We start from the raw sequence: 26674 nt of genomic DNA, 5'->3' as shown, positions 1-26674 counted from the left end.
CATTGGCCTTCTTGGCCATGAGGGCACATCGCTGACTCATGTTGAGTTTATCAATCAGGACTCCCAAGTCTCTCTCTGCAGAGCTGCTCTCCAGCAGTTCAACCCCCAGCCTGTACTGATTCATGGGATTGTTCCTTCCAAGATGCAGGACTCTGCACTTGTCTTTGTTGAACCTCATGAGGTACCTCTCTGCCGTACTCTCAAGCCGGTTGAGATCCTGCTGAATGGCAGCACAGCCTCCTGGTGAATCAGACAGTCCTCCCAGTTTTGTGTCATCAGCAAACTTGCTGAGGATACACTCTGTCCCATCATGCACGTCGTTGATGAAGATGTTGAACAAGACTGGTTCCAGAACCGATGATGTTGAGCAAGACTGGTTCCAGAACCGATCCCTGTGGAACTCCACTGGCCACAGGCCTCCGACTCGATTCCGTGCCATTGATCACCACCCATTCACCATTATGGTCTGATGTCAAGGCAAGGAGAAAAACACAATGTTCATATCTTTGTAAGACCCTTACGGAATTTATCTAATTTATCTGGTTCATGTAGGGATAGTAATTTCTGGAGTGCTCATTCTTTATTTATTTATTGACATAGAAATATTAGGGTTTTGGTAGATTTATAGATTGATATCAGTCAACCACTGTGACTATTTTTTGTAAATCAAAGTTTTTGCTCACAGTCATAGCAATGAAGTTATAGGGACTTATGGTATTTACAATATATCAGGACTGATAGACAGAATTCTTGGGCTCCTGTGAATTTAGTCGGTTACATGGGAGTAAAACACAGAATGACATCTCTGATATCATTGACGGTCTGATCAGAAATGAATGCTTGCCTCATTTTGATGAAATTGTTTATTATGCAATGAAAATATGATTGGATGGGCCTCTGAGCAACCTGATATAGTTGAAGATGTTCCTGTTCATTGCAGGGGGAGTTGGGCTAGATGACCTTTAATGTTCCCTTCCAGCCCAAACTATTCTATGATTTTATGATCTCTAGTTAAATTTTTGTTTCCTCCTCAAGAGCTCACATTTTTAGAACATTTGGTACTTTTTTCTTCATTAATGAGTCTTGTAAAGTCTTGTACAGAGCCCACTTATCAAAGCTGAAACAGTATTAGTTATCCTCACAACACTAAAATATCTGTGACATTATAGTGCAGGAGACTGAGACAGCTTCTGCAGAGCAGCAGCCTTCTATTGTTATTCAGAGTTTTTTTCATGTGTAAGATGTTTCTTGTGTGTCCCTATACTGGAGCTTTGCACTGACTCTCAGGAGCAGATGCTAAGAACATTTCTGTCTTTTTGTTGCTTAAATTGAACAGAGGGTGACCTACAAAGAGCAAAAGACTTTTTGACCTCTTTTTTTCAATGAAAATACTTATTGGCCAGGTCCAAAAAGGAATTATGATAATTTTCTTATTGAAGAGAAGTTTAAAGCTCACTGAAAAAAAATAGAAACTTTAATGATATCATCAGTTTGTACTGGATTAGGTCAATAGTGTTTAGTTGGCTTTTTCAATATAATCCTTTCACATTAATGCTATCATGTTTTGACTTGCAGACTACTTTGCTAACTATCCAGTTCAATCTTAATTTCATTAAAACTGTAATTTCAGTTTGAAGTGCTTGTGTGTGTGTGGTAGCTGCATGCTGATTTCTTAAGTAGTTGTCTCTTTGATTGTACTTATGAACAGAGTAGATAGGTCCTATTAATACACTTTTTCCTGGATAGTCGAATTTAACAAACAGTCTATCTTTTCTGCATCAACACTTCCCCTAAATTAACTTGATTATTTTGTCTCCCATATTTTCTGGGAAACTGCTCTGGGCATTTATGAAAGAATTATTATTCAGAACATCTCTGGATAAGTAGGATCTTTTGACTCCAGGAGATTTGACAGAATATGTCAGGGTTTTTCGCTGTTGGCTTTGTCCAAAGATCTTCAGCTCCTTGTTGCATTCTGGACAATCTCCAGAGTATATCACACAGAAACAATTTACTATAGATGTCTTGCTATACTAATAATGAGAATACATAGTTTTTCTCAATAGATTATGTTGTCACTTTTCTACCCTTTTTTTTCTTCCAGATTTAAACTTAATCTAAATTAATTCCAAAGAACTCAATTTTGCTTTCCTTCACATATATTTAACAACGAAAACATTGCTTACTAGAAACATTACACAAACAAACAAAGCTCCAGCTTCATCCTATTACCCCTTGTCTTGTTGCTAGATACAATGGAAAAAAGTAATGTCCCAACCTCCTGACATCCACCATTTAGATATTTGAAAATATTAATAAGATCCCCCCTCAGTCTCCTCTTTTCTAGACTGAACAGCCCCAATTCCCATAGTCTTTCCTCGTATGAAAGACGTTCCAATCCCCTGATCATCTTGGTGGCCCTGTGCTGGAAGTTGGCACCATGTTTCAGGATACTGGTAGCTGCCTGAAGCCATGAAAGACAAGTCATCAGTATTTTGCTGATCTTAAAGGAGCTCTGCTTGGCATCTGATTTGACAGAGCAGAAATAAGGGAAACGATTGTAACCAATTTATAAAGAAGCTACCAGTTTTGTATGTCAAAAATGACATAAAACTTTAATCTCTCTCAAGGCACATTTCAAATGGTTACTCATCACTATGCTATATATGTATCACAAAATGACAGAATCTTAATAATACATTTGTGGTTTCTCTGGAGAAAATAATGTTGGGTTGCTAAGTTTAAAAAAGACTAAATTCATTCTTCTGTGATCCTGTTCAAGACAGCAGCTTTTATCTGAGATTAAATTTTACCATTTATTCAGTCATAGAATCATTGAATGGCAAGGGTTGGAAGGGACCTCTACAAATCATCTAGTCCACCCCTCGCTAAAGCAGGTCCATCTAGATCAGGTCACACAGGAATGCATCCAGGTGGGTTTTGAAAACCTCCAGAGGAGACTCCACAACCTCCCCGGGCAGCCTATTTCAGTGTTCCACCACACAGAATCACAGAATGGTAGGGACTGGAAGGGACCTCTAAAGATCATCTAGTACAACCATCCTGCTAAAGCAGGTCTATCTAGATCAGATCACACACGAACGTGGCCAGATAGGTTTGAAAACCTCCAGAGAAGGAGACTCCACAACCCCCCTGGGTAGCCTATTCTAGTGCTCCATCACCCTTATAATAAAGAAGTTTTTCCTTAAGTTTAAGTGGAACTTTTTGTGTTCCAGGTTTTGCCCATTACCCCTTGTCCTGTCACTGGAGACAACAGAAAAGTGATGTCCCATCTTGATATACACTTTTTATGTACTTTTAAGTCTTGATGAGGTCCCCCCTTGATCTTCTCTATTCTAGGCTAAACAGTGCTTGCTTTGCTATGTGTTAGTTACCAGAAGGCATACTCTTTGAAAATACAAATAAATATGGCTTAAAATTACAGAGAATAAATGCTTCTCTCTGCAGTGTTTCTATTTGATTTATCTCATTTAAAAAATTATAAATATTTATTAGAATTACAAGACTATTTTTAATGCAATACTTTATCTTCTAAATTGAAACAGATATGATGACATAATTTAAAAAGAAATAATCTGCTATTTGTTTCCTTCTGCCTGTCATAGAATTATAGAACGATAGGGTTGGAAGGGACCTTAGAGATCATCTATTCCAACCCCCCTGCAGAAGCAGGTCCACCTAGATCAGATAGCATAGGAACATGTTCAGGCAGGTCTTGAATTCCTCCAACGAAGGAGACTCCACAACCTCCCTGTGCAGCCTGTTCCACTGCTCCGTCACCCTCACAGTAAAATAGTTTTTTCTTATATTTAAATGGAACTTTTTGTGTTCCAGCTTCATCCCATTACCCCTTGTCCTGTTCCTAAATACAATAGAAAAAAGAGATGTCCCAATCTCCTGACACCCACCATTTAGATATTTATAAATATTAATAAGATCCCCCCTCAGTCTTCTCTTCTCTAGACTAAACAGTCCCGGTTCCCGCAGCCTTTCCTCATATGAAAGATGTTCTAGTCCCCTGATCATCTTGGTGGCCCAGTGCTGGATTCTCCAGAAGTTCTCTGTCCCTCTTGAGCTGAGTAGCCCAAAACTGGACACGGTACTCCAGATGAGGCCTCACCAGGGCAGTGTAGAGGGGGAGAAGAACCTCCCTTGACCTGCTGGCTACACTCTTCTTGATGCATCCCAGGATGCTATTGGCCTTCTTGGCCACAAGGGCACATTCGTGGCTCATGTTGTGTTTATTATCAATCAGGATTCCCAGGTCTCTCTCTGCAGAGCTGCTCTCCAGTAGATTGACCCCCAGCCTGTACTGGTGCATGGAATTGTTCCTTCCCAGATGCAGGACTCTGCACTTGTCTTTGTTGAACCTCATGAGGTTCCCTCTGCCCTACTCTCAAGCCGGTCAAGATCCCACTGAATGGCAGCACAACCTTCTGGGGAATCAGCCAGTCCTCCCAGTTTGGTGTTATCAGCGAACTTGATGAGGGTACCCTCAGTCCCCTCATCCAGGTCGTTGATGAAGATGTTGAACAAGACTAGCAACAGAACTGATCCCTGTGGAAGTCCACTGGCCACAGGCCTCCAACTATATTCTGTTGGAGCCCTCTGGGCTCTTTCATTCAGCCAACTCTCAATACACCTCAATGTCCACTGATCCAAGTCACATCCACTGATCCAAGCCACGCTGCCTGAGCTTTCTGATGAGGATGTTATTAGAGACAGTGTCAAAAGCCTTGCTGAAGTCAAGGTAGATGACATCCGCTGCTCTCCCCTCATCTAGCCAGCTGGTTATGCACTCATAGAAGGCTATCAGGTTGGTTAAACAGGATTTCCCCTTGGTGAATCCATGTTGACTCCTCCTGATAATTACCTTTTCCTTCATATGTTTAGTACATCTTTGGCTCTTCTTTAGATATTGAAGACAGTAAAAATTCCGCAATTCCTTTGTTTAGGCAATTGAATGGGATTGCTTAATTTCTGAACTACCTGAATCAACTGACCATAACTTATGCTCTACAAAGAAGCATCCAGATTTTTCAGTAAAGCTGTTATTCCTCTGATCCTTGGAAAAAACTTCTGCAACATGCATTCAGGCTTTGTATAGGAATAAGGCTCAGGAGGAATTCTGTGTATATGTATGCTTCTTAGATGAAAATTCACAGACTTTTTGTATAATGCACTCACTATTGTATTGCAATGTTTGGAGCAAATAGATTCTTCAGGGTTTGTCGAGTACAGTCACTTCTTTCACTTGAAAAAGGAATGAAAATTTGAGTGTGTCAAGTTGTTTGCATAACATAATCTACAATAATGTCAACTATATCATGATATTAAAATTGTATTGCAGAAAAAATGACATTTACAATACCAATATTGAACACCATACCTCAGAATCAGATACTAGAACATGAATCTTACTATAAAGTTCTTAAAGTCTGTGATGCATGTAAAATAGAAGAAGGATTGGGGTTTTTTGTTGGTTTTTTTTTTAAATTACAGTGATTTATCCTACCTTCCTGTGAAGTCACTGTAGACATGTAGAGAGATTGAAAAACCAATTAATTATAAACCCCTATTGGTTTCCAGATCCATTTTTTTTTTTCCTGTGGGCAAAACAGATGAAAGATGTGTTTTGAGAAGGAGTGGGAGGGGGCTTTTTTAGTTTGTTTGCTTCCACGTTATATACTGTGGTCCAGTATGCCTTTCAATACCAGTGTCTTGGTGACCAGCTTGTCAGGCACACACTATTGAACAATATGTATGATGAGGAAGCACATTGCAATGAAAAAGGCATCCTTGACTCTGGGACTGTCATCTATTTCTGCTCACTTGTTTAAACAGTTCCAAGTCTTCCCCAGGTTATACTAACTGAATATAGAGAGCTCTTTGATTCTTCTAGCTCCAACTCTACCTTTGTATACCCTATTCTGCTCCATATAAGCTTGATATAGTACTTTTAGTGACATTTATCTGGGATTTCTTTTGTGTCTGTACCATAATTATTTGTTGAATTATTGAACAAAAGTTGTTTGAAGATGTTAAATTGAGAGCAGATCTTAAAAAAAAAATAATATCCAAGATTATATTTTTTTCTGAAAACCTGATTGTATATTCATGTTTGTATATTTATGAAAAAGTTTATTGATAATACCATTTCTATATAAACAGCAGTAATTTGGATTATTTATGTTAGCTACAATAACTGTTGTAGGGGAAGATTTTGTTGTAAATTCTTTCTTATGTTGGTTGATGCAAACATGAAATGTTTTTAAATCTGTTTCTGTCATGACAGATTTGTGTTAAATTTTAAATAGATTTTACCACTTTAAAGTTTTTGCCATTGGACTTGTCAAGTACTAATTGTGAGGACTTCATGAGGCTTGTAAGATTGTTGCTAGTGAGTAGGTCCAAGAGAATAATTGGACATAGGTTTATGCTCAGATTGTTTAAATTAGCAATGTTAGAACCCAAATGCTGTAATTAATTTCAAACTCCTTCAGAAATTCAGTAAGTGTTTCTTCACCAAGATCTTCCACTACTTCCTTGGAAATCTTAAGGATCTGTCTGAACCAGAACACAAATCCCATAATTTTGCCACTCCTCCATCTGGTAAAAGGTGGTAAAAGTAACATTTTGAAATCAAGTCAAAACAAGACTCATGTTTTAAAATACATAGTGAAAGAACTTTGCAACTCAGGAATCTGAATTGCCCTTTACTTACAGGGTCTGAAATTTGTTTGTTGCTATTGATGTGCGGAACTCTATAACACAGTTAAGGGTTATAAACCAGGTATGTATTGCGCCGGCGGGTGCAAGGGAGATAATTCTGCCCAGCTTGCACACACTATTGTCTAACAAAGGGCTACTTATAGGGTATAGATAGAGGTATGCATAAGCGCCTATTCATGACATATTCATGACCTATCCCTGCTCCGTATTGTAATAAGTCCTCTTTGAGCTTACACTTGTTCAGTGTCTCTGGTAGATTTCCATGCCATGGAGCAGGATGCAAACAATTCTGTTTTCCACATTCCAAGTCCTTCTTATCTGCAGCTGTCTGCACACCAGCTTCTTAGTTATCAGCTTTCAGGGTCTTCAAGGCCTTTACTAACGAGCGGTTCGAATTCCAGTGAGCTGAGGTTTCCTATCATGGTGTTAGTTTACAGTGAATCGTGTCTTTCTAACTTTCTCAGGCCTTTCCCTTCTATATGTCTACTTTTGCTCATCACTATATTTTCTTTAAAATTAAACTAGATAAACCATAGAAAACAAACTAAACTTTTTAAAATGAATGGAATAAGGTCTGAATCAAGCATTTAATGTATAAAAATGGACTGTACTGAATTCCATAATCAAAGAGGTGAAAGCTATTCCTTTGTTCACAATTAGAACACCATTGCATGTACGTTTTATTAAGGCATCAGCTAAAGTGACAGTAATGTAATAACATGTTTTTTTAAATATGCAGATTGTCTTAGCAATTTCAGGGCAGAATATCTAGCCTCCTAACATGATATAAATAATAAGTGTTTTCTTGTATTAGAATGTAACTTCATATGTCCTTTTCATGTGTCCACGTATCTTGTCCTGTCAGTGGACACTACTGAGAAAATTCTGTCTCCCTTTTCTTCATTCCCTCCCATCAGGTGTTTCCTACACATTGGTAAGATTCCCTCTGAGGTTTCCCTTCTCCAGGCTGAACAATCCCAATTCTCTCAGCCTCTTTCAATAGGCAAGATGATCCAGTCCCTTAATCATCTTTGTGGCCCTCTGCTGGACTCGCTCCAGTAAGTCCATCTATTTCTTGTACTGGGGAGTCCAGAAATGGGCACAATATTCTTCAATGTAGCCTTGCTAATGCTGAGACAAAGGATCACCCCCCCTCCACCTGCTGGCAACTCACTAATGTAATACAGCCCAGGAGGCTGTTGGCCGCCTTTGCCACAAGGGCCCATTGCTGGCTCATAGAATCATATAATCATATAATTGTTTTGGCTGGAAGAGACCTTTAAGATCATCGAGTCCAGCCTTTGTCCTAGCCCTATCAATCACTAGACTATTTCCCTAAGTATAACATCCAAGCATCTCTTAAACATCTCCAGGGGCAGAGACTGCCACCTCCCTGGGCAGACCTTTCCAATGCCTGACAACCCTTTCAGTAAAGAAATTCCTCCTAATATCCAGCCTGAACCTCTCCTGATGCAAATCGAGGCCATTTCTTCTTGTTCTATTGTTTGTTACTAGGGAGAACAGACCAACCTCCACCTTGCTACAACTTCCTTTCAGGTAGTTGTAGAGAGCAATAAGGTGTCCCCTGAGCCTTCTTTTCTTCAGGCTAAACGGCTCCAGATCCCTCAGCTGTTCCTCATATGAGACATGCTCCAAATCCTTTACTAGCTTGGCAGCCCACCTCTGTACCCTCTTCAGCACCTCAATGTCCTTGTAAAGAGGGGCCCAAATTTGGACACAGTATTCGAGATGCAGCCTGACCAAAGACGAGTACAGGGAAACGATCACCTCCCTACTCCTGTTGACACCACTATTCCTGATACAGGCCAGGATGCCATTGACCTTCTTGGCCACCTGAGCACACTACTAGCTCATGTTCAGCTGGCTGTCAATCAACACTCCCAAGTCCCTCTATGCCTGACAGATTTCCAGCCACTCCTCCCCAAGCCTGCAGCGCCACTGGGGGCTGTTGTGGTCGAAGTGCAGGACCCAGCACTTGGCCTTATTGAAACTCATGGAATTGGCTTTGGCCAAGTGATCCAGTCTATCCAGATCTCTCTGTAAAGCTTCCCTACCCTCAAGCAGATCAACACTTCCACCCAGCTTGGTGTCATCTGCAAACTTACTAAGGGTGCACTCTATCCCCTCATCATTAATAAAGATGTCAAACAGGAGTGGCCCCAGTACTGAGCTCTGGGGTACACCGCTTGTGACTGGCCACCAACTAGATTTAACTCCATCAACAATTACTCTTTTGACTCGACTATCTAACCAGTTTTTCACCCAGGAAAGTGTATGCCCATCCAAGCCAAGAACAGACAATTTCTCTAAGAGAACGCTGTGGGAAACAGTGTCAATAGCCCCCAGGGCCTTCTCTGCAGAGCTGCTTTCCAGCCAGTTGGCCCCCAGCCAGCAATGAAGCACCACAACAGTCTCTTGCTCACTGCCCCCCATCCACCTCCACCCTCCTTAGGACAGCAGAGGCCCCAGGAAAATGGGAGGAAATGTATAAGCAAGTATGTTGTGGATCGAGACAAGGGCAGGGAGGGCTCACTGCCAATTACAGTTCTGGTCAAAACAGAATCCACTATTCAATTTAGAGAGGAAAGTAAGGAAAGTTTATTCTACTACCTAGAAGAAACAGAACAGAACAAAAGCAAAAAAAGAGAGCAGGATGATGAGAAAATTACATCCAACACTTTAAGATTTCCCTCCCCCTTCTTTCACGGGCTCAGCTCCCTGCTCCCGATATCTCTACCTCCTCCCCAGTCAGCGGCATAGTGGGGTAGGGAATGGGGGATGTGGTCAGTCTTTCACAGATGGTCTCTGTCACTTCTGTCTTCTCAGAGGAGAATGACTCCTTGCATTTTATGTGTCAGTCTCAAACACCAGAGTATTCTCTGACTGTCAGAGACAAACTTAATTGTTTTCATAAGTGGCACATAAGCTATAGCATACATTGTATTCTGTCTGCAGAACTTGTTACTCAAAGGAAAACACAGAATAATTTCCTTAAACCGAAGTGATTCTTTAGACAAAGTGTACTTTTGTATTCAGGGATCTATAGCAATATATGTGTGTGTGTGTGTATGTGTGTTGGATAATCAAGTAGCATAGTATAGTATGTTGTTTATTATTTCTATGACTAGTAACATAGGTAAATTAGGTTTTGTATTGTGTCAGTAACATAGAAATATTTATAAAACAGTTTTTAACCATTTCAAGTTGACAGAAAATTTCTTCTACAGGACTGAAACCAAGTTCATTATGAGTTATGTATATACCTGTACTGTTGATATTTTATGATAATGGATCTAGTAGTCACTAGAAAATATTTTTATTTTTCAATTCCTTTTATTTCTGTAGAGGTTGATTGCCAATGCCAACAGCATTTGTTGAAGAAGTTGTTTCAGTTAATGGAAATATTCTTATGGATATGGGTTTTTGGGAGGAAAGGCGTGAATAGAGACAAAAGTGATAATTCAGGCCTTTGCAATTAGATATTCTTTCAAAGTAACAGTAATGAGCAATCAAAATTTGCTTATTTTATTTGTTAGGCAACAGCTTAAGTGATAGGCAACCTGTAGTTTATATATAGGAAACATGAAACCTGGAGAGTGACAAAACAGTCAGACCTTTTTTTTTTCCCCTGCAGTGTGGCATAGTGGTTATTGTCTTTGTGTCTGATGCAACTTAAAATTAAATAAGAAATTAGGAAAACTCAGGACAACGATTTCAGTGTAGAAATAAATTTCTGATTTATTCACCTGCTCTTTAAGCTGTCTCTGAGCCCTATTAAAAATTAAAAAAAAGAAATATCATAGGTGTAGACATGATTTTTTTTCCAATTTTTCCAGTGTTTTCTTATATAAAAGTACTACAGGTTGAATTTAATGGTTCAAACTTGTCACAAGATATTTTATTTAAATCTTTATTTATTGTTTTACTGTGGTGCCCATGAGTCATGGGTTAGGACTCATTATTCTAAACATTTTGCACACAATGAACAGTAACAACAAAAATATTCTTTATTGAAACTAAATTTTTTAGATTCTCTTATGTATCTGTTATGAATTCTTTTTCAAAGAGCATATATTATTTTTCCTACTCAAAAGTTAGAATATAAAATAGGAAAGGATGACAAATTCTTATTTAGGCAGTTTTGATACTCTATTAACCTTTTTCAGTAACTTCAGGATGATTAGCATTGTACTAAACCTTCTTCCATCAATTCATAATACATTCTATTAATTTATATACAGTTCTACAGTGAAGCACACCATGAAATCTCTTTCGTTTTAGTCTAATCCATTCTGTGCTTCAGAGTTGCTCAAAAGAAGCAACTATCTCTCTACAGTTCTCTTACAAATTAGTTCTCTCAGGCTGCTATGTAAAAGCACTTTCCTGCCTTGCACTGATCTTCAGAGATTTATGATTTCCGATATGTCAAAGAACATATCCCCCACCTGTTACTTGTTGAAGATAGTAAAATACAGCCTACTGTTACTCTCCTTTTATATTACATCTGTTTCAATTATGTGCAGGTTTGCAGGAAAGTCTATACTTCTTCATTTGCTCTCTATTTAGTAGGTGCAAGAAAAAAGAAAGGCAAGGGACAGATGAAGATTTCCTCCAAAGCTGCATATCTCACTATACAGCCTAGTGAGGGAAGGTATTTGTATGTACCACAGCTCTACATTTTAAGTCATCAGGGTCTGAACCTGTAAATGACTCATGACATTTGTTGACTAGCATAAATAATTGTTTCTCATATAACCAAGTGTTACATTCTCAATCAATTAATAAGTTTAGGATTTTAGTCTTCTAAAGACAAGAGAAAAATTAATGGTCATGATGATGGCTTTTTGTAGTTATTGTTCTGTGATTGTTTTCCTTGCAACTCACATACTCGTGATTCTAAAGGAGGGGTAGATTTTCATAGCATCATGGAATCATAGAATGGTAGGGTTGGAAGGGACCTTTAGGGATCAATCTAGATCAGGTCGCATAGGAAAATGTCCAGGCAAGTCTTGAAGACCTCCAAGGAAGGAGACTCCACAACCCATCTGGACAGCCTGTTCCACTGCTCCGTCACCCTCATGGCGAAATAGTTTTTTCTTATACTTAAATGGAACTTTTTGTGTTCCAGCTTCATCCCATTACCCCTTGTCCTGTTCCTAAATACAATAGAAAAAAAGGGATGTCCCAACCTCCTGACACCCACCATTTAGATATTTATAAATATTAATAAGATCCCCCCTCAGTCTTCTCTTCTCTAGACTAAACAGCCCCAGTTCCCACAGCCTTTCCTCATATGAAAGATGTTCTAGTCCCCTGATCATCCTGGTGGCCCTGTGCTGGACTATCTCCAGAAGTTCCCATCCGTCTTGAGCTGAGGAGCCCAGAACTGGACACAGTACTCCAGATGAGGCCTCACCAGGGCAGAGTAGAGAGGGAGAAGAACCTCCCTTGACCTGCTGGCTACACTCTTCTTGATGCATCCCAGGATGCTATTGGCCTTCTTGGCCACAAGGGCACATTCGTGGCTCATGTTGTGTTTATTATCAATCAGGATTCCCAGGTCTCTCTCTGCAGAGCTGCTCTCCAGTAGATTGACCCCCAGCCTGTACTGGTGCATGGAATTGTTCCTTCCCAGATGCAGGACTCTGCACTTGTCTTTGTTGAACCTCATGAGGTTCCCTCTGCCCTACTCTCAAGCCGGTCAAGATCCCACTGAATGGCAGCACAACCTTCTGGGGAATCAGCCAGTCCTCCCAGTTTGGTGTTATCAGCGAACTTGATGAGGGTACCCTCAGTCCCCTCATCCAGGTCGTTGATGAAGATGTTGAACAAGACTAGCAACAGAACTGATCCCTGTGGAGCTCCACTGGCCACAGGTCTCCAACTTGATTCTGTGCCACTGATCACCACCCTCTGGGCTCTGTTGTTCAGCCAGCTCTCAATCCACCTCACTGTCCACTCATCCAAGCCACACTGCCTGAGCTTTCTGATGAGGATGTTAGGGCAGACAGTGTCAAAAGCCTTGCTGAAGTCAAGGTAGATGGCATCCGCTGCTGTCCCCTCATCTAGCCAGCCGGTTATGCACTCATAGAAGACTATCACGTTGGTCAAACAGGATTTCCCCTTGGTGAAGCCATGTTGACTCCCCCTGATAATCATCTTTTCCTTCATATGTTCAGTGACAACATTCAGGATGAGTTGTTCCATCACCTTTCCAGGGATGGAGGTGAGGCTGACCGGCCTGTAGTTTCCTGGGTCATCCTTCCTGCCCTTTTTTAAGACTGGAGTGACATTGGCCTTTCTCCAGTCCTCAGGCACCTCGCCTGTCCTCCATGATTGTTCAAAAATTATGGAGAGAGGCTTAGCAATCCCATCAGCCAACTCCCTCAGCACTCTAGGATGCATCCCATCAGGACCCATTGACTTATGAGCCTTAAGCTTGGCCAACAAGTCTTTAACCTTTTCCTCTTCCATCCAGGGCAAGTCCTCTGCTGTCCAGGCCATCCTGCTATCCTTGATGCACTGGGCTTCCTGAGGTCTGGCCTTGGCCGTAAAGACTGAAGCAAAGTAGGCATTCACTACTTCGGCCTTCTCTGCATCCTCGATCACCAGGGCACCCTCTGTGTTTAGCAGCGGGCCCACATTCCCCCTCGTCTTCCTTCTGCTGATGATGTACTTGAAAAATGCCTTATTACTGTCCTTAACTTCCCTGGCTAAATTTAATTCTAGAAGGGCTCTAGCCTTCCTGGTTGCACCCCTGCATGCCCTGGCAATGTTCCTATACTCTTCCCAAGAAGCCAGCCCCTGTTTTCACCTCTCATAGATGGCTACTTTCTGCCTGAGTTGTCCCAGCAGATCCTTGCTCATCCATGGAGGCCTCCTACCTCCTTTTCCTCCTTTCTTGTGCATTGGGACACACTGATCCTGGGCTTGGAGGAAGTGGTACTTGAAGATTGACCAGATTGTCTTCTCGAATCATATTCCATGAGATCTGTCCGTGTAGATCTTTGAAGAGGCCAAAGTTGTCTTGCCTGAAATCCAGGGTCACGGTCCTGCTTTGTGTCCTGCTTCTTCCACACAGGATCTTGAACTCTTACCATCTCATCTTCGCTGTAGCTGAGGTTGCCTCCAACCTTCACATCCCCAACCAGATCCTCCTTATTTTTCAGTACTAGGTCCTCCTTGTTGGTTCCTCGGTCACCTGCAACAGGAAGTTGTCATCAGTAATCTGTAGGAATCTCCTGGACTGTATGTGCTTGGCTGTGTGGCTTTCCCAGCAAATATCAGGGTGGTTGAAATCCCCCATGAGGACCAGGGATTGAGATCGTGAGGCAGCTCTCAGTTTTCCATCCCATTTCCTTATGTCTTCTCGATGGTCACGCAGGATACTCTGGGGTTTGTGCGCCTTCTATAATCCTCTATTGAGCAGAGGAATGCCTGCTCCTATATAGCTGAGATACAGGCCCGTACAGGTTGGGAGTAGGGCATAATGTTTCTGAATTGCTGGAACACCGAGAACAGTTTCCCTACAGCTGAGACACAGGCCCATAGGGAGGAAGAGATACTTCCTTCATATTACCAGAGTTGGCCAACCACTTCATTCACCATTTGTCCCTCGCCTTCTTTCCAGGACGACTGCCAATGAGTTGGCATATGACGGTGGTGCACTTTGTAGGAACTTTTACCACGAGGGGTGTGCACTGGAGTTCATCTGGATCTGTGGGTAACTGCACATCATTATAAATCACCTCCAGTATAGCTAATTCCCTCAGTTACTGGATATGTGGTTGTCCACTTGCCTGGGTGACATGTAGTATCTTCCCTGAATGGGTACCTTTCCTTCACATCTGACAGAAGATACCTCCAAAGGCTGAGGACTTGTGTCCTTTTCCCAACTGCATTATCAATGCCCCCTTTCCTAGACAGGGAGCCCAGCTGCTTGACTTCCCTACCCTGTAATTCCAGGCTACTGGCCCCATTATCCCAGTATCAGAGCAGTCAGGTGACAATGTGCTCCCCTGACGGCTGAAATCCTTTTGCATATTTCACAACTTGCTCAGGGATAGGGATCGGGTGATTCCTGCCTCGTTCATTACTTCTGCCTCTTCCTTCTCTTCTTGTGAAGACTCTGCTTTGGAATAGCCTGCCTCATACTCTTTTTTTCTTCCCCTTCTTAGTAGTAGTTGCTTCCCTTACTAGATGAGCTGACTTTCATATCCAATATTTCTTGTGTATAGGGGCAACTGATACCAGTACAGGTTGGTTCTCCGATTCAGCTGCAGTGCCTGTTGCTGTGGTTTGAGTAACCACAGTGCCTGTTGCTGGTGTTGGGATAGCTGCAGTGCCTGTTGATCTGTTTTCTTCCACTGAGGATGCTGCCTAATGTTGAGCAGTGTTTGGTATATACTACCCAGGACCCAGCACAGTGCAGTCAGTTGTGCCTCTTTTGAATAGCCACAACATTTTCCTTTCAAATACTCTATCACTCTATCAGGGTCATGTAGTTGTTCAGGGGTAAAGTTCCAAACTATTGGAGGTGAGAGGTTATCTAGATACCTGCTCATATTCTCCCACATGCCATCCACCCATGATTATCCAGCCTTGGGGCAGATCTTTGAGTGGCACTTTTATAGAATTTTACAACCCTAAGCAGCAGTAGGAGCAGGATGACTGGAATGTCCCAAGGGTACTGTCATGGTTTGGCCCAGCTAGCACAGAAGCACCACGACAGTCTCTCACTCGATGCCCCCATTCACTCGCACCCTCATTAGGATGGCAGAGGCCCCAGTAAAATGGGAGGAAAAACATAAGCAAGGTTGTTGCGGATTGAGACAAGGGCAGGGAGGGCTCACTGCCAATTACGGTTCCGGGCAAAACAGACTCCACTACTTGACATAGAGAGGAAAGTAAGGAAAGTTTATTCTACTACCTACAAGAAACAGAACAGAATAAAAGCAAAAAGGGAGTAGGATGATGAGAAAATTACAACCAGCACTTTAAGATCTCCCTACCTCATCCCTCCTTTCTTCCTGGGCCCAGCTCACTGCTCCCGATATCTCTACTTCCTATGCCCTCAACGGCCCGAGGAAGGGGTCAGGGAATGGGGAATGTGATCAGTCTCTCACAGATGGTCTCTGCTGCTTCTGTTGATGGATCCTCAATCTGGAAAAACTTATCTACACAAGAATGCAGATAAGCAGGCACTTCTTTATTATGCAGTGCTGGGAAACACAGGTTAGGGGTATTGAAGACCTCTAAGGAAGGAGACTTCACAACCCCTCTGGACAGCCTGTTACACTTCTCCGTCATCCTCACAGTGAAATAGTTTTTTCTTATGTTTAAATTGAACTTTTTGTGTTCCAGCTTCATCTCATTACCCCTTGTCCTGTTGCTAGCTACAATAGAAAAAAGGGATGCCCCAACCTCCTGACACCCAGCATTTAGATATTGGTAAATGTTAATAAGATCTCCCCTCAGTCTCCTCTTCTCCAGACTGAACAACCCCAGTTCCCATAGCCTTTCTAGAACTGAGAAGAGAATCCCTTGGGGTTATTGCTTGCTAAGTTTTCATCTATTCTTTTTCTCTCTTAGTATAGGCATATATAAATAAATGTCTTTAAAAGGCAAATTTCCTCCTTCCTCCCCATTCTTTCTGCTCCCATCTATCTAATTATGCCACGTTGCTGAACTGGTGACCATTTAATAAGAAGGTATATTATATGCCCTAAAATTGAACTTGTAAAAATGAAAAATTGCTTAAAAATTAGATTAATTAGATATAATTATTAATATGAACCTTTTATCCATTTCAGCTTGTGGTGTTTGGCCCTGGCTGAGTGCCAGATGCCCACCAAGTCATGATATCACCCCTCCTCCTAAACTGGACATGGGAGAGAGAGAAATATAATAAGACGTTTGTGAGTCAAGATAAGGACAGGGAGATCATTCAGCAATTAGCATAATGGGCAAAACAGAATCAACTTAGGGAGAAAAAGGTTTGATTTATTAATGAACCATCAGAATAGGGAGATGAGAAATGAAACCAAATCTTAAAACACCTCCCCCCACTCCTCCTTCTTTCCAGGACTCCCCTTCCTTCCCCCCTAGCGGCGCAGGGGAGGGGGGTTATGGTCAGTTCATTACAGATGGACTTTGCTGCTGCTTCTTCTCAGAGGGAGGCCTCCTCACACTTCCCACTGCTACAGTGTGGGGTCCCTCCCGTAGGAGATAGTCCTTCATGAACTTCTCCAAAGTGTATCCTTCCCATGGGATACAGTTCTTTATGAACTGCTCTAGCATGGGGCCTCCCACAGGGGCAGCTCTTCACACACTGCCCCAACGTGGGTCATCCACTGGGAGAACAGTCCTTCAGGAACAGACTGCTCCAGAATGAGTCCCTTACAGGATCACAAGTCCTGACAGCAAACCTGCTCTGGCGTGGACTCCTCTCTCCCCTCAGACTATCAGGTCCTGCAAGGAATGTGCTCCAACACGGGCTTCCCACAGAGTCACAGCCTCCTTCAGGCATCCACCCACTCTGGTGTGGGATCCTCCATGGGCTGCAGGTGGATCTCTGTTTCCTAGTGGTCCTCCATGGACTCCAGGGGGACAGCCTGCCTCACCATGGTCTTCACCACAGGTCACAGGGGAATCTTTCTTCAGGGCCTAAGCACTTCCTCTTTGGTCAGCTGTGGGTCCATCTTAAAATTGACTAGTATTAGCCTTATCAGCTACAGGGGAAGCTTCTGGCAGCTCTTTGTTTAAAGAAGCACCCCTGCTACCAAAAACCCGGCCCCAGGTAAAACCACTACATAGCTAAATAATACTGGATTAGAATAAACTTATTCTGAAATAAGGGCCCATAAACACATTTATTAATTCACCTTCTCTCATATCAGCCCTATTACTATTATTCTTAGTTTGAACACACCTTATTATTGTTCATTCATAACCTCGCATTGGTGAGATAGCCAGTCTGAAAAATTATTCCTGCTAATTACATTCACTCTATATGAACTATTTGTAAACATAAAAACATGAAGTAATTTTTATTGTGTTTTTTCTTTCTAATTAGGCTCATGCACAGCTAGTTCGAGAAGTCAATGTAGAGAAGGTGTCAACTTTTGAGAAACCCTATGTAGATGCAATAAGAAGTTTATGGAATGACCCTGGAATCCAGGAATGTTATGATAGACGACGAGAATATCAGTTATCAGATTCAACTAAATAGTAAGTATAGTCAATACAAACAACTATATCTTAGTTTCTGTTATTTCTAACAAAGTAATTATTACTTTTTAATTTTTTAAATTATTTTCTGTGTACATACATGTACAGGTTTTTGTGTGTACAGGTACCTATGTGCATGCATATTCAGCACAAACATACACTTAACTTGAATGTAAAGGTTACTGTAAGGAAGATGGTATATCTAGTTTAGTATTATGTTTGTATTTCTTTCTCAAAACATAACAAGGAGGGATGTGCTGCTGGACCTTGTATTAAAAAATAAAGAAGGTCTGGTTGGGGACATAAAGATTGGAGGCAACCTTGGCTGCAATGACCATGAGAGAGTGGAGTTCAAGATCCTGTATGGAAAAAGCAGGACACCAAGCAGGATTGCGACCCTGGACTTCAGGCGAGCTAACTTTGGCCTCTTCCAAGATCTGCTTGGAGGAATCTCATGGGATAGGATCCTAGATGGTAAGAATGCCTGAGAAAACAGGTCAATCTTCAAGTGCCACTTCCTCCAAACAGGAGAGTTGAGTGTATCCTCACAAGTAGAAAATCAGGAAAAGGAGGTATGAGGCCTGCATGGATGAACAAGTACCTACTGGAGCAACTGAAGAAGTCTATGGAAGGTGGAAAAAGGGCCTGGTCACTTGGGAAGAGTATAGGAATGTTGCCAGAGCATGTAGGGATGAAACCAGGAAGGCTAAAGCCCTTTTGAAATTAAACCTGGCAAAGGAAATAAAGGAAAAGAATAAGAGCTTTTTCAAATACATCAACAGCAAAACAAAGATTAGGGAGAATGTGAGCTTGCTACTGAATAAGGAGGCTGCCCTGGTGACAGAGGACGCAGAGAAGGTAGAGCTATTGAATGCTTTCTTTGCCTCAGTCTTCACTGCCAAGGCTGGCCCTCAGGAAGCCCAGTTCCTGGAGGACAGTAAGATCATAGAATCATAGAATGGTAGGGGTTGGAAGGGACCTTTAGAGATCATCTAGTCCAACCTCCTGCAGAAGCAGGTTCACCTAGATCACATAGGAACATGTCCAGGCGGGTCTTGAAGACCTCCAAGGAAGGAGACTCCACAACCCCTCTGGGCAGCCTGTTCCACTGCTCCGTCACCCTCATGGTGAAATAGTTTTTTCTTATGTTTAAGTGGAACTTTTTGTGTTCCAGCTTCATCCCATTACCCCTTGTCCTGTTACTAGCTACTATAGAAAAAAGGGATGTCCCAACCTCCTGACAACCACCCTTTAGATATTTTTAAATGTTAATAAGATCACCCCTCAATCTCCTCTTCTCCAGATTAAACAGCCCCAGTTCCTGCAGCCTTTCCTCATATGAAAGATGTTCCATACCCTTGGTCATCTTGGTGGCCCTGCGCTTGACTTTTTCCAGAAGTTCTCATCCGTCTTGAGCTGAGGAGCCCAGAACTGGACACAGTACTCCAGATGAGGCCTCACCAGGGCAGAGTAGAGAGGGAGAAGAACCTCCCTTGACCTGCTGGCCACACTCTTCTTGATGCATCCCAGGATGCCATTAGCCTTCTTGGCCACGAGGGCACATTGCTGCTCAGATCTCTCTCTGCAGAGCTGCTCTTCAGCAGTTTGACCCCCAGCCTGTACTGGTGCAGGGGGTTGTTCCTTCCCAGATGCAGGACTCTGCACTTGTCCTTGTTGAACCTCATGAGGTTCCTCTCTGCCCAACTCTCAAGCCGGTCAAGATCCCACTGAATGGCAGCACAACCTTCTGGGGAATCAGCCAGTCCTCCCAGTTTGGTGTCATCAGCGAACTTGCTGAGGGTACACTCTGTCCCCTCATCCAGGTCGTTGATGAAGATGTTGAACAAGACTGGCCCCAGACCTTATCCCTGTGGAACTCCACTGGCCACAGGCTTCCAACTCAACTCTATGCCATTGATCACCACCCTCTGGGCTCTGTCATTCTGTCATCTCTCGATCCAACTCACTGTCCACTCATCTAGCCAAGTCTGAGCTTTCTGATGAGGATGTTATGGGAGATAGTGTCAAAAGCCTTGCTGAAGTCAAGGTAGATGGCATCCGCTGCTCTCCCCTCATCTAGCCAGCTGGTTATGCCCTCATAGAAGGATATCAGGTTGGTCAAACAGGATTTCCCCTTGGTGAAGCCATATTGAATCCCCCTTATAACCATCTTATCCTTCATATGTTCAGTGATAACATTCAGGATGAGTTGTTCCATCACTTTTCCAGGGATGGAGGTGAGGCTGACCGAGGATAGTTTGGAGAGTTGAAGACCTTCCCTTCGTGGATGAGGATTGGGTTAGAGACCTGTTAGGCAAGCTGTACACCCATAAATCCATTGATCCTGTTGGGATGTACCCATGAGTGCTGAGGAAGCTGGCTGATGTCTCTGAGAGCAACCATCAGAGCTGGTCCATCCCTGGGCAGATTGGCAGATTGAGTGCAGGAAGGTTTCCTGAAGCCTTGGGAGCCTCCTTGAAGCGGAGGGGTCCCTGTCAGTGCCAGCATCTCTAGCGAGAGGCGGGCCAGGAGTGGGCAGAGCCGCAGTCACCTTGGGCTACTTAAACGTCCCAGGAGTGCAGGGATCACAGATCAAGGAAGGTTTATCCACGGGGACTTGGTGAGTCCTCTGGGTGTGCTGTGGCAGTTTGGTAGGATAGTCATGTGGGCAGGTCCAGCTGTGTTGGGATCCCTGTGCACAGAGTGAAAACAGAGGAAGGGAGGTGTGTCACACAAGAGGTAGGTTCAGTTGGTAGTAACTGGTCCCTCTTCCCTAATAACAGGCTAATTCTGTTAGTGGACATTGCTCCTTCAGAGAAAGTACCATAATGACCACTCATGGAAATGTCAACACTAGAAAAAAGGTGGGAATCCAGACAAAGTTCTCACAAGCATCCAGCTGTGCTGGTCTATGGCTGCAGGGAGTGTCTCAGCCTGCCACTTGTACCAGAGAATGGCAGAGACAATATTTGTGTCCAATGTGACCAGGTGAATGATCTGCTCAGCCTGGTGGCAGAGCTTAAGGCATAAGTGGAGAGGTTAAGGAGTATCAGGGAGTGTGAGATGGAGATAGATAGGTGGAGCCACTTCCTGAGGCAAAAGCAGCAAGCGGAGGCTCCACTAAAAGTGGAGGATCCCCTCCTGTCTTGCCACCAGGCAGAAGGAGACCAAAGAGATGAGGGCAAATAGAAACAAGCCCTTGCTCAGGGAAGCAGGCAAAACCCCTCCTGTCCTCCCTTACCTTCCCAGCTGCTCTTGCAGAACAGGTATGGGGCCCTGCAGGAGGAACTGACTGATGGAGAGGTGCTTAGTTCACCCAGGTCAGAAGCATCACCAAGACCAAGTCGCCCTAGACCAAGCATCAAAACTGTCTCCAAAAAGAAAACCAGACATGTCATTGTTGTGGGTGATTCCCTCCTGAATGGGACAGAGGGCCCGATATGCTGTTCGGACCCACTTCATAGAGAAGTCTGCAGCTTCCCTGAGGTACAGGTTAAAGACGTGTTAGGCAAACTTCCCACCCCAGTGAAGCCTTTGGATTATTATCTGCTTTTGGTATTTCAGGTGGGTAGTGACGAAGTGGATACTAGAAGCCCAAAAACAATTAAGAGAGATTTTAAGACCTTGGGGCAGCTGCTTAAGGGATCAGAAGCACAGGTTGTGTTCTCTTCTATCCCTCCAGTGGCAAGGATGAATGAGGGAATTAACAGGACAAGCCATAAGATGAATTCATGGCTCCAGGACTGGTGTTAGTGGCAGGGATCTGTGATTTTTGATCATGGGTGGATATACTAGACACCTGACTTGCTGACAGCAAATGGAATGCACCTATCTCAGAGGGGAAAAGGGATTCTGGGGCAGGAGTTAGCAGGGCTCATTGATAGAACTTTAAACTAGTTTCAAAGGGGGAAGGGGATATAACCGGGCATGCTATGAATAAGCCCAAGGGAAGCATGCCAGGGTTCATAGGGTGATGTGTTAGTGAAGACTCTGCCTTCTCAGTGGAGACAAGGGATAGGCATATAATGAGAAATGAAGAGGCAAGGGTTGTTGATGATTTAGAAGTCAGAGAAACACCTGAGAAGCATCTGGTAGGAAATGGCCCCCACACTCACAAAAAGGTGTTGGGTTCATTAGCTCATCTGAAGTGCATCTATACCAATGTACAGAGTATGAGCAACAAACGGGGAGCTTGAAGCCATGATGCAACAGGAAAGCTATGACATAGTGGCCATCACAGAAATATGTTGGGATACCTCCCACGACCAGAGTGCCACAATCGGTGGCTACAAGCTCTTCAGGAGAGATAGACAGGGAAGTGGTGGGGTGGCTCTGTATGTTAGGGACATTTATGAATGTTCAGAACTGAAGTATAGTGATGATGGAATTGAGAGTGTTTGGATTAGGTTAAGGGGCAAGGCCAATAAAGCTGATATTGCTGTGGGAATCTGCTATAGACCTCCCAATCAGAGTAGTGAGGTAGATGAATAATTCTATAAGCACTTGGGAGAAATCTCGCAGTCACTTGCCATTGTTCTTGTTGGGGACTTCAGCTTCCCAGGTATCTGCTGGAAATACAACACAGCAGAGAGGGAATAAACCAGGAGGTTCCTGGAATGTATAGAGAATAACTTCTCGTGGTTTTGCCCGGCCAGCAATGAAGCACCACAACTGTCTCTCGCTCCGTGCCCCGCATCCACCCCTACCCTTGTTAGGATGTCAGAGGTCCCAGGAAAATTAGAAGAAAAAAGAAAACCGAGGATGTTATGGATTGAGACAAGGTTCTGGGCAAATCACAGTCCAGTACTCGACTTAGAGAGGAAAGTAAGGAAAGTTTATTCTACTACCTACAAGAAACAGAATAAAACAAAAGCAAAAAAAGAGCAGGATGATGAGAAAAATACAATCAACACTTTATCTCCCTTTGTTGACTGATCTGCAATCCCAAAAAATTATCTACACAGGAATGCAGATAAGCAAGCACTTCTTTATTATGCAGAGCTGGGAAAACACAGGGGATAGCTCCTCCATACCTGCTTCCTTGTTAGTTGCCATTCTCAGGGTTTTTTATACAGCTCAAACAAAAGAATCACATTTGCCAACAAAAGCATGCATAAAATGTCCATCTATCAATTTAGACCTTCACCTTGATTGGTTCCCAACCAACACAAAATTTCCAAAATCACAGTGATTGGTCAAAAAAAAGATATCAGTCCTTTTGTTTTAGTAACAGCTAAAGTAACAGCCAAGGTAACCTAACGAATATATATACCAGGGTCTCCTAGCTAAGGTAACAGGTGTGGTATGTAACTCCTGCAGTTTGATCCTTATGTGATTCAAATGAATACTTACTTAATCAATAAGCATTTGAGTTATTTGCAAGTGCTTAGCTAATTGATTGAACTATTACTAGGTGATTAACAAGTGCTCAACAAGTGCTTGACTACCCATTGTGATGATAAGTTCTTAACTAAAATAATTGTGTATCTGCAACACCTTCCCCATCCCTCCTTTCTTCCTGGGCTCAGCTCACTGCTCCCAATATCTCTACCTCCTCCCCCCTCAATGGCTCCAGGGGAATGGGGAATGTGGTCAGTCTCTCACAGATGGTCTCTGCTGCTTCTCTCTTCTTAGATGAGGACTCCTTGCATTCTTCCTCTGCTCCAATATGGGGTCCCTCCCCCAGGACACAGTCTTTAATGAAATTCTCTGGTGGTGGGTTCTTCCCAGCAGCTACGGCTTCTGTGAATATGGGATCCCTCTCACGGGACACAGCCTCCTCTGGGCATAGACACTGCCCCTGGTGCAGAGTCTTTATCAAAGTGCAACCAAATCTCTGCTTCACCAGTCCTCTCCACAGGATGCAGGGGCATCTCCTTCTTCTTTCTTCCCTCACTGACCTTGGGGTCTGCATGGTCACTTCTCTCTCTCTCTTCCAACGCCTTGCACTACTGACTTGCGGAACCAGACTCTATAACTCAAAGAGTTATAAAGAAGGTATGTTTATTCGGCGCCGGGCACACCTGGGGATCGCTCCACCACAAACTTGGGCACCCGACTCAGCAACTTGCTTGACTTATATTTGTTACAAAGTTACAAAATCATATGATGACAATATCCGCCTAGACAAAGACACAACCTGTCCCCGATTTCGCATGTAAATTAGGTCTTTTCTTCCTTTCATTTGCGTAGTGTCTCCCAGTGATGGCCGGTGATGGTCTTTGGGGCCTTGGGAGATGAAGGCTGATAAGTCCTGAGGCTTTCTCACCCCTGATCTTTGCACAACTTTAGATATCACTTGGTCCCTTGCAGAACCGGTTTCTGCCCTCAAGGAAGTTGGAGGACCCTGGAGGTATTGTGTGAAGAGATAAGCGCGGCCTCTTTACAGCTTGTGTGAATTTTGTCCAGTCTGAAAAATAAGCTTTATACTATTGTGATAAGTTGGTATAAGGTTTATTAGTACATGTTAGTATAAAGCTCTACATCACTACCACCATCCAGAAAAGAAGGAAGAGCAGAACAAGAAAGAACAGGAAGAACCCTCCTCTTCCAGCTTCTTCTTAAAAAGTGATTGTGGAGGCGTCTAATTGACTCAGCCCCAGAAGTGAGTCTGACTCAGAGCTGGGTAGAGTTTTGAGCAACTTCTTAAAGGAGGAGCCATCTTTACAGTCCCTTCCCCATTACCAGAACCAGCTTCATGTCAAACCTTGACACTTCCTCATACAGCTGATAAATGAAATGACCAGGGAGGGTGCCCTGCTGGACTTCATGTTTGTGAACAGAGAAGGTCTTGTGGAGGATGTAGCAGTTGGGGGCCATCTGGGGAACAGCAACAATGAAATTATTATATTCTCTAATCGTAGAGAAGTTAGGAGGCGGAGTAGCAAAACTGATGCTTTGGACTTTCAAAGGGCAGACTTCGGCTTGTTTAGGTTACTTGATAGAATCCCTTGGGAGTCAGTTTTGAAGGGTATAGGAGTCCAGAAAGACTGAACACTTTTTAAGAAGGAAATCTTAAAGGCCCAGATGAGTCAGGGGCAAAGAAGACCGACCTGGCTAAATAGGAAGATTTGGCTTAAAATCAGGGGAAAAAAAAGAGTTTATGGCCTCTGGAAGAAGGGGCAGACCACTCACAATGAGCACAAGAACGTTGTTAGGTTATCTAGAAAGATAATTAGATGGTCAAAAGCCCAGCTAGAAGGCAAATTGGCTTTAGAGGGAAAGGATAATAAGAAAAGTTTCTATAAATACATTAACAATAAAAGAAAGGCCAGGGAGAGCCTCCATCCCCTATTAGATCCAGAAAGAAATTTGGTAATTAAAGGCAAGGATAAGTCTGAGGTGCTTAATGCCTTCTTTGCCTCAGTCTTTAGTAATAGGAGCGTTTCCACTGGGGAAAGTCAGCACCCCAAGCCAAGGGACAGTGATGAGGAGCCAAATGTCCCCCACTACAACCAGGAGGAAAATCAGTGACCTCCTGCTCCACACTGATGTGCACAAATCTATGGGGCCAGATGGGGTACATCCTAGAGTACAGAGAGAACAGGCAGGGGTGCTCACTAAGCCCCTGTCCATCATTTTTCAGCAGTCCTGGCTAACTGAGGAGGCCCCATCTGCTTGGAAATCAGCCCATATAACAATCCTATATAAGAAGGGATGCAAGGACGATCGGGGAAAATACAGGCCTGTCACTTTGACTTCAGCGTTGTGATGAAGCAAGTGACGCTCCTTCAAAGATGTAGAAAAGCTAGGAAATGTATGTACAAAGACAGACACCATAGTGCAACCAACAAGATTGTGTCAAAGCCGTGTCTTGCTTGCCATCCTCTTCCTTATGTATAATTGGAAGTGGTTTACCAGCTGTATCACCTTTATTAAAGAAATTTCTGTCTGGTCCAAGTCATATTCGTACCCACAGTTCCCCCCTTTTTCTTTTTGGGTCACCCAGCCTTCAGCAACACATTTCAAAATCAAAGGTACATAAATAAAACATAAGTATTTTCACCCATGGCCATGAGTTCACAACAAAAGATCAATAACAGCTACACTGATGAAGAACATAACACAAAAATCCATAAATTCAAAATAAATATAATCTGATATGTGTTGCCAGGAGGGATGCATACTGGCGAGAAGGGATGAGTTCTCTGTGCCTCAACTGACGTTTCTGTTTCCTGATTGCAGTTTCAGAGTCTTCTTAGCATGCTTATCTGTAGGCATTACTAGGTTGTTGAAAATGCCACTTTTGCTTCCATGTTTCCGTTGGCAGTCCTTCAGTTCTCCTTAATAAGATACTGATTGCTGAAGGAATTTGCAACATGCATGGCACCATAGTTCACAGGTTTTACATTTGATGGGGTGACGGATTGAGGATGGATCAACTGTTTTTTCCCTCAGGATTTTTTTCATTGTTCTTACAGTCATGCAGTATTTTTGGTTGATATGGCTTGATCCACTTTGCCAGAATCCACCGGGGACCTTGATCTGTAACAACATAAGCGTAACCTCTTCCCCACGTTAACAGATCTGCAGGTCTTTGCCACTCTCCAGTAGTGGATTTATAAACCATACTTTAGGTTTATTAGTAAAATCCAAATCCCAACTCATTTGGGCAAAATGTATTAATGCCGCTGCTTCATTCCAGTTTGCCACAATTCTTAGATCTTTCATC

General features: G+C 43.0%; 1 protein-coding gene across 1 annotated transcript in view; it reads left to right on the top strand.

The window, feature by feature from the left end:
* LOC133628453 (guanine nucleotide-binding protein G(q) subunit alpha-like) overlaps window positions 1–26674 on the top strand; it is a 140611-nt gene that overhangs the window by 63750 nt on the left and 50187 nt on the right. The window contains exon 3 of the mRNA XM_062016613.1: window positions 17849–18003. Coding sequence (XP_061872597.1) covers window positions 17849–18003 — 155 coding nt within the window. The remainder of the gene's footprint in view (window positions 1–17848; window positions 18004–26674) is intronic.

Source organism: Colius striatus, chromosome W (genome assembly GCF_028858725.1).
Source record: "Colius striatus isolate bColStr4 chromosome W, bColStr4.1.hap1, whole genome shotgun sequence".
Taxonomy (NCBI): domain Eukaryota; kingdom Metazoa; phylum Chordata; class Aves; order Coliiformes; family Coliidae; genus Colius; species Colius striatus.
This window is presented reverse-complemented; position numbering and strand designations above follow the sequence as displayed.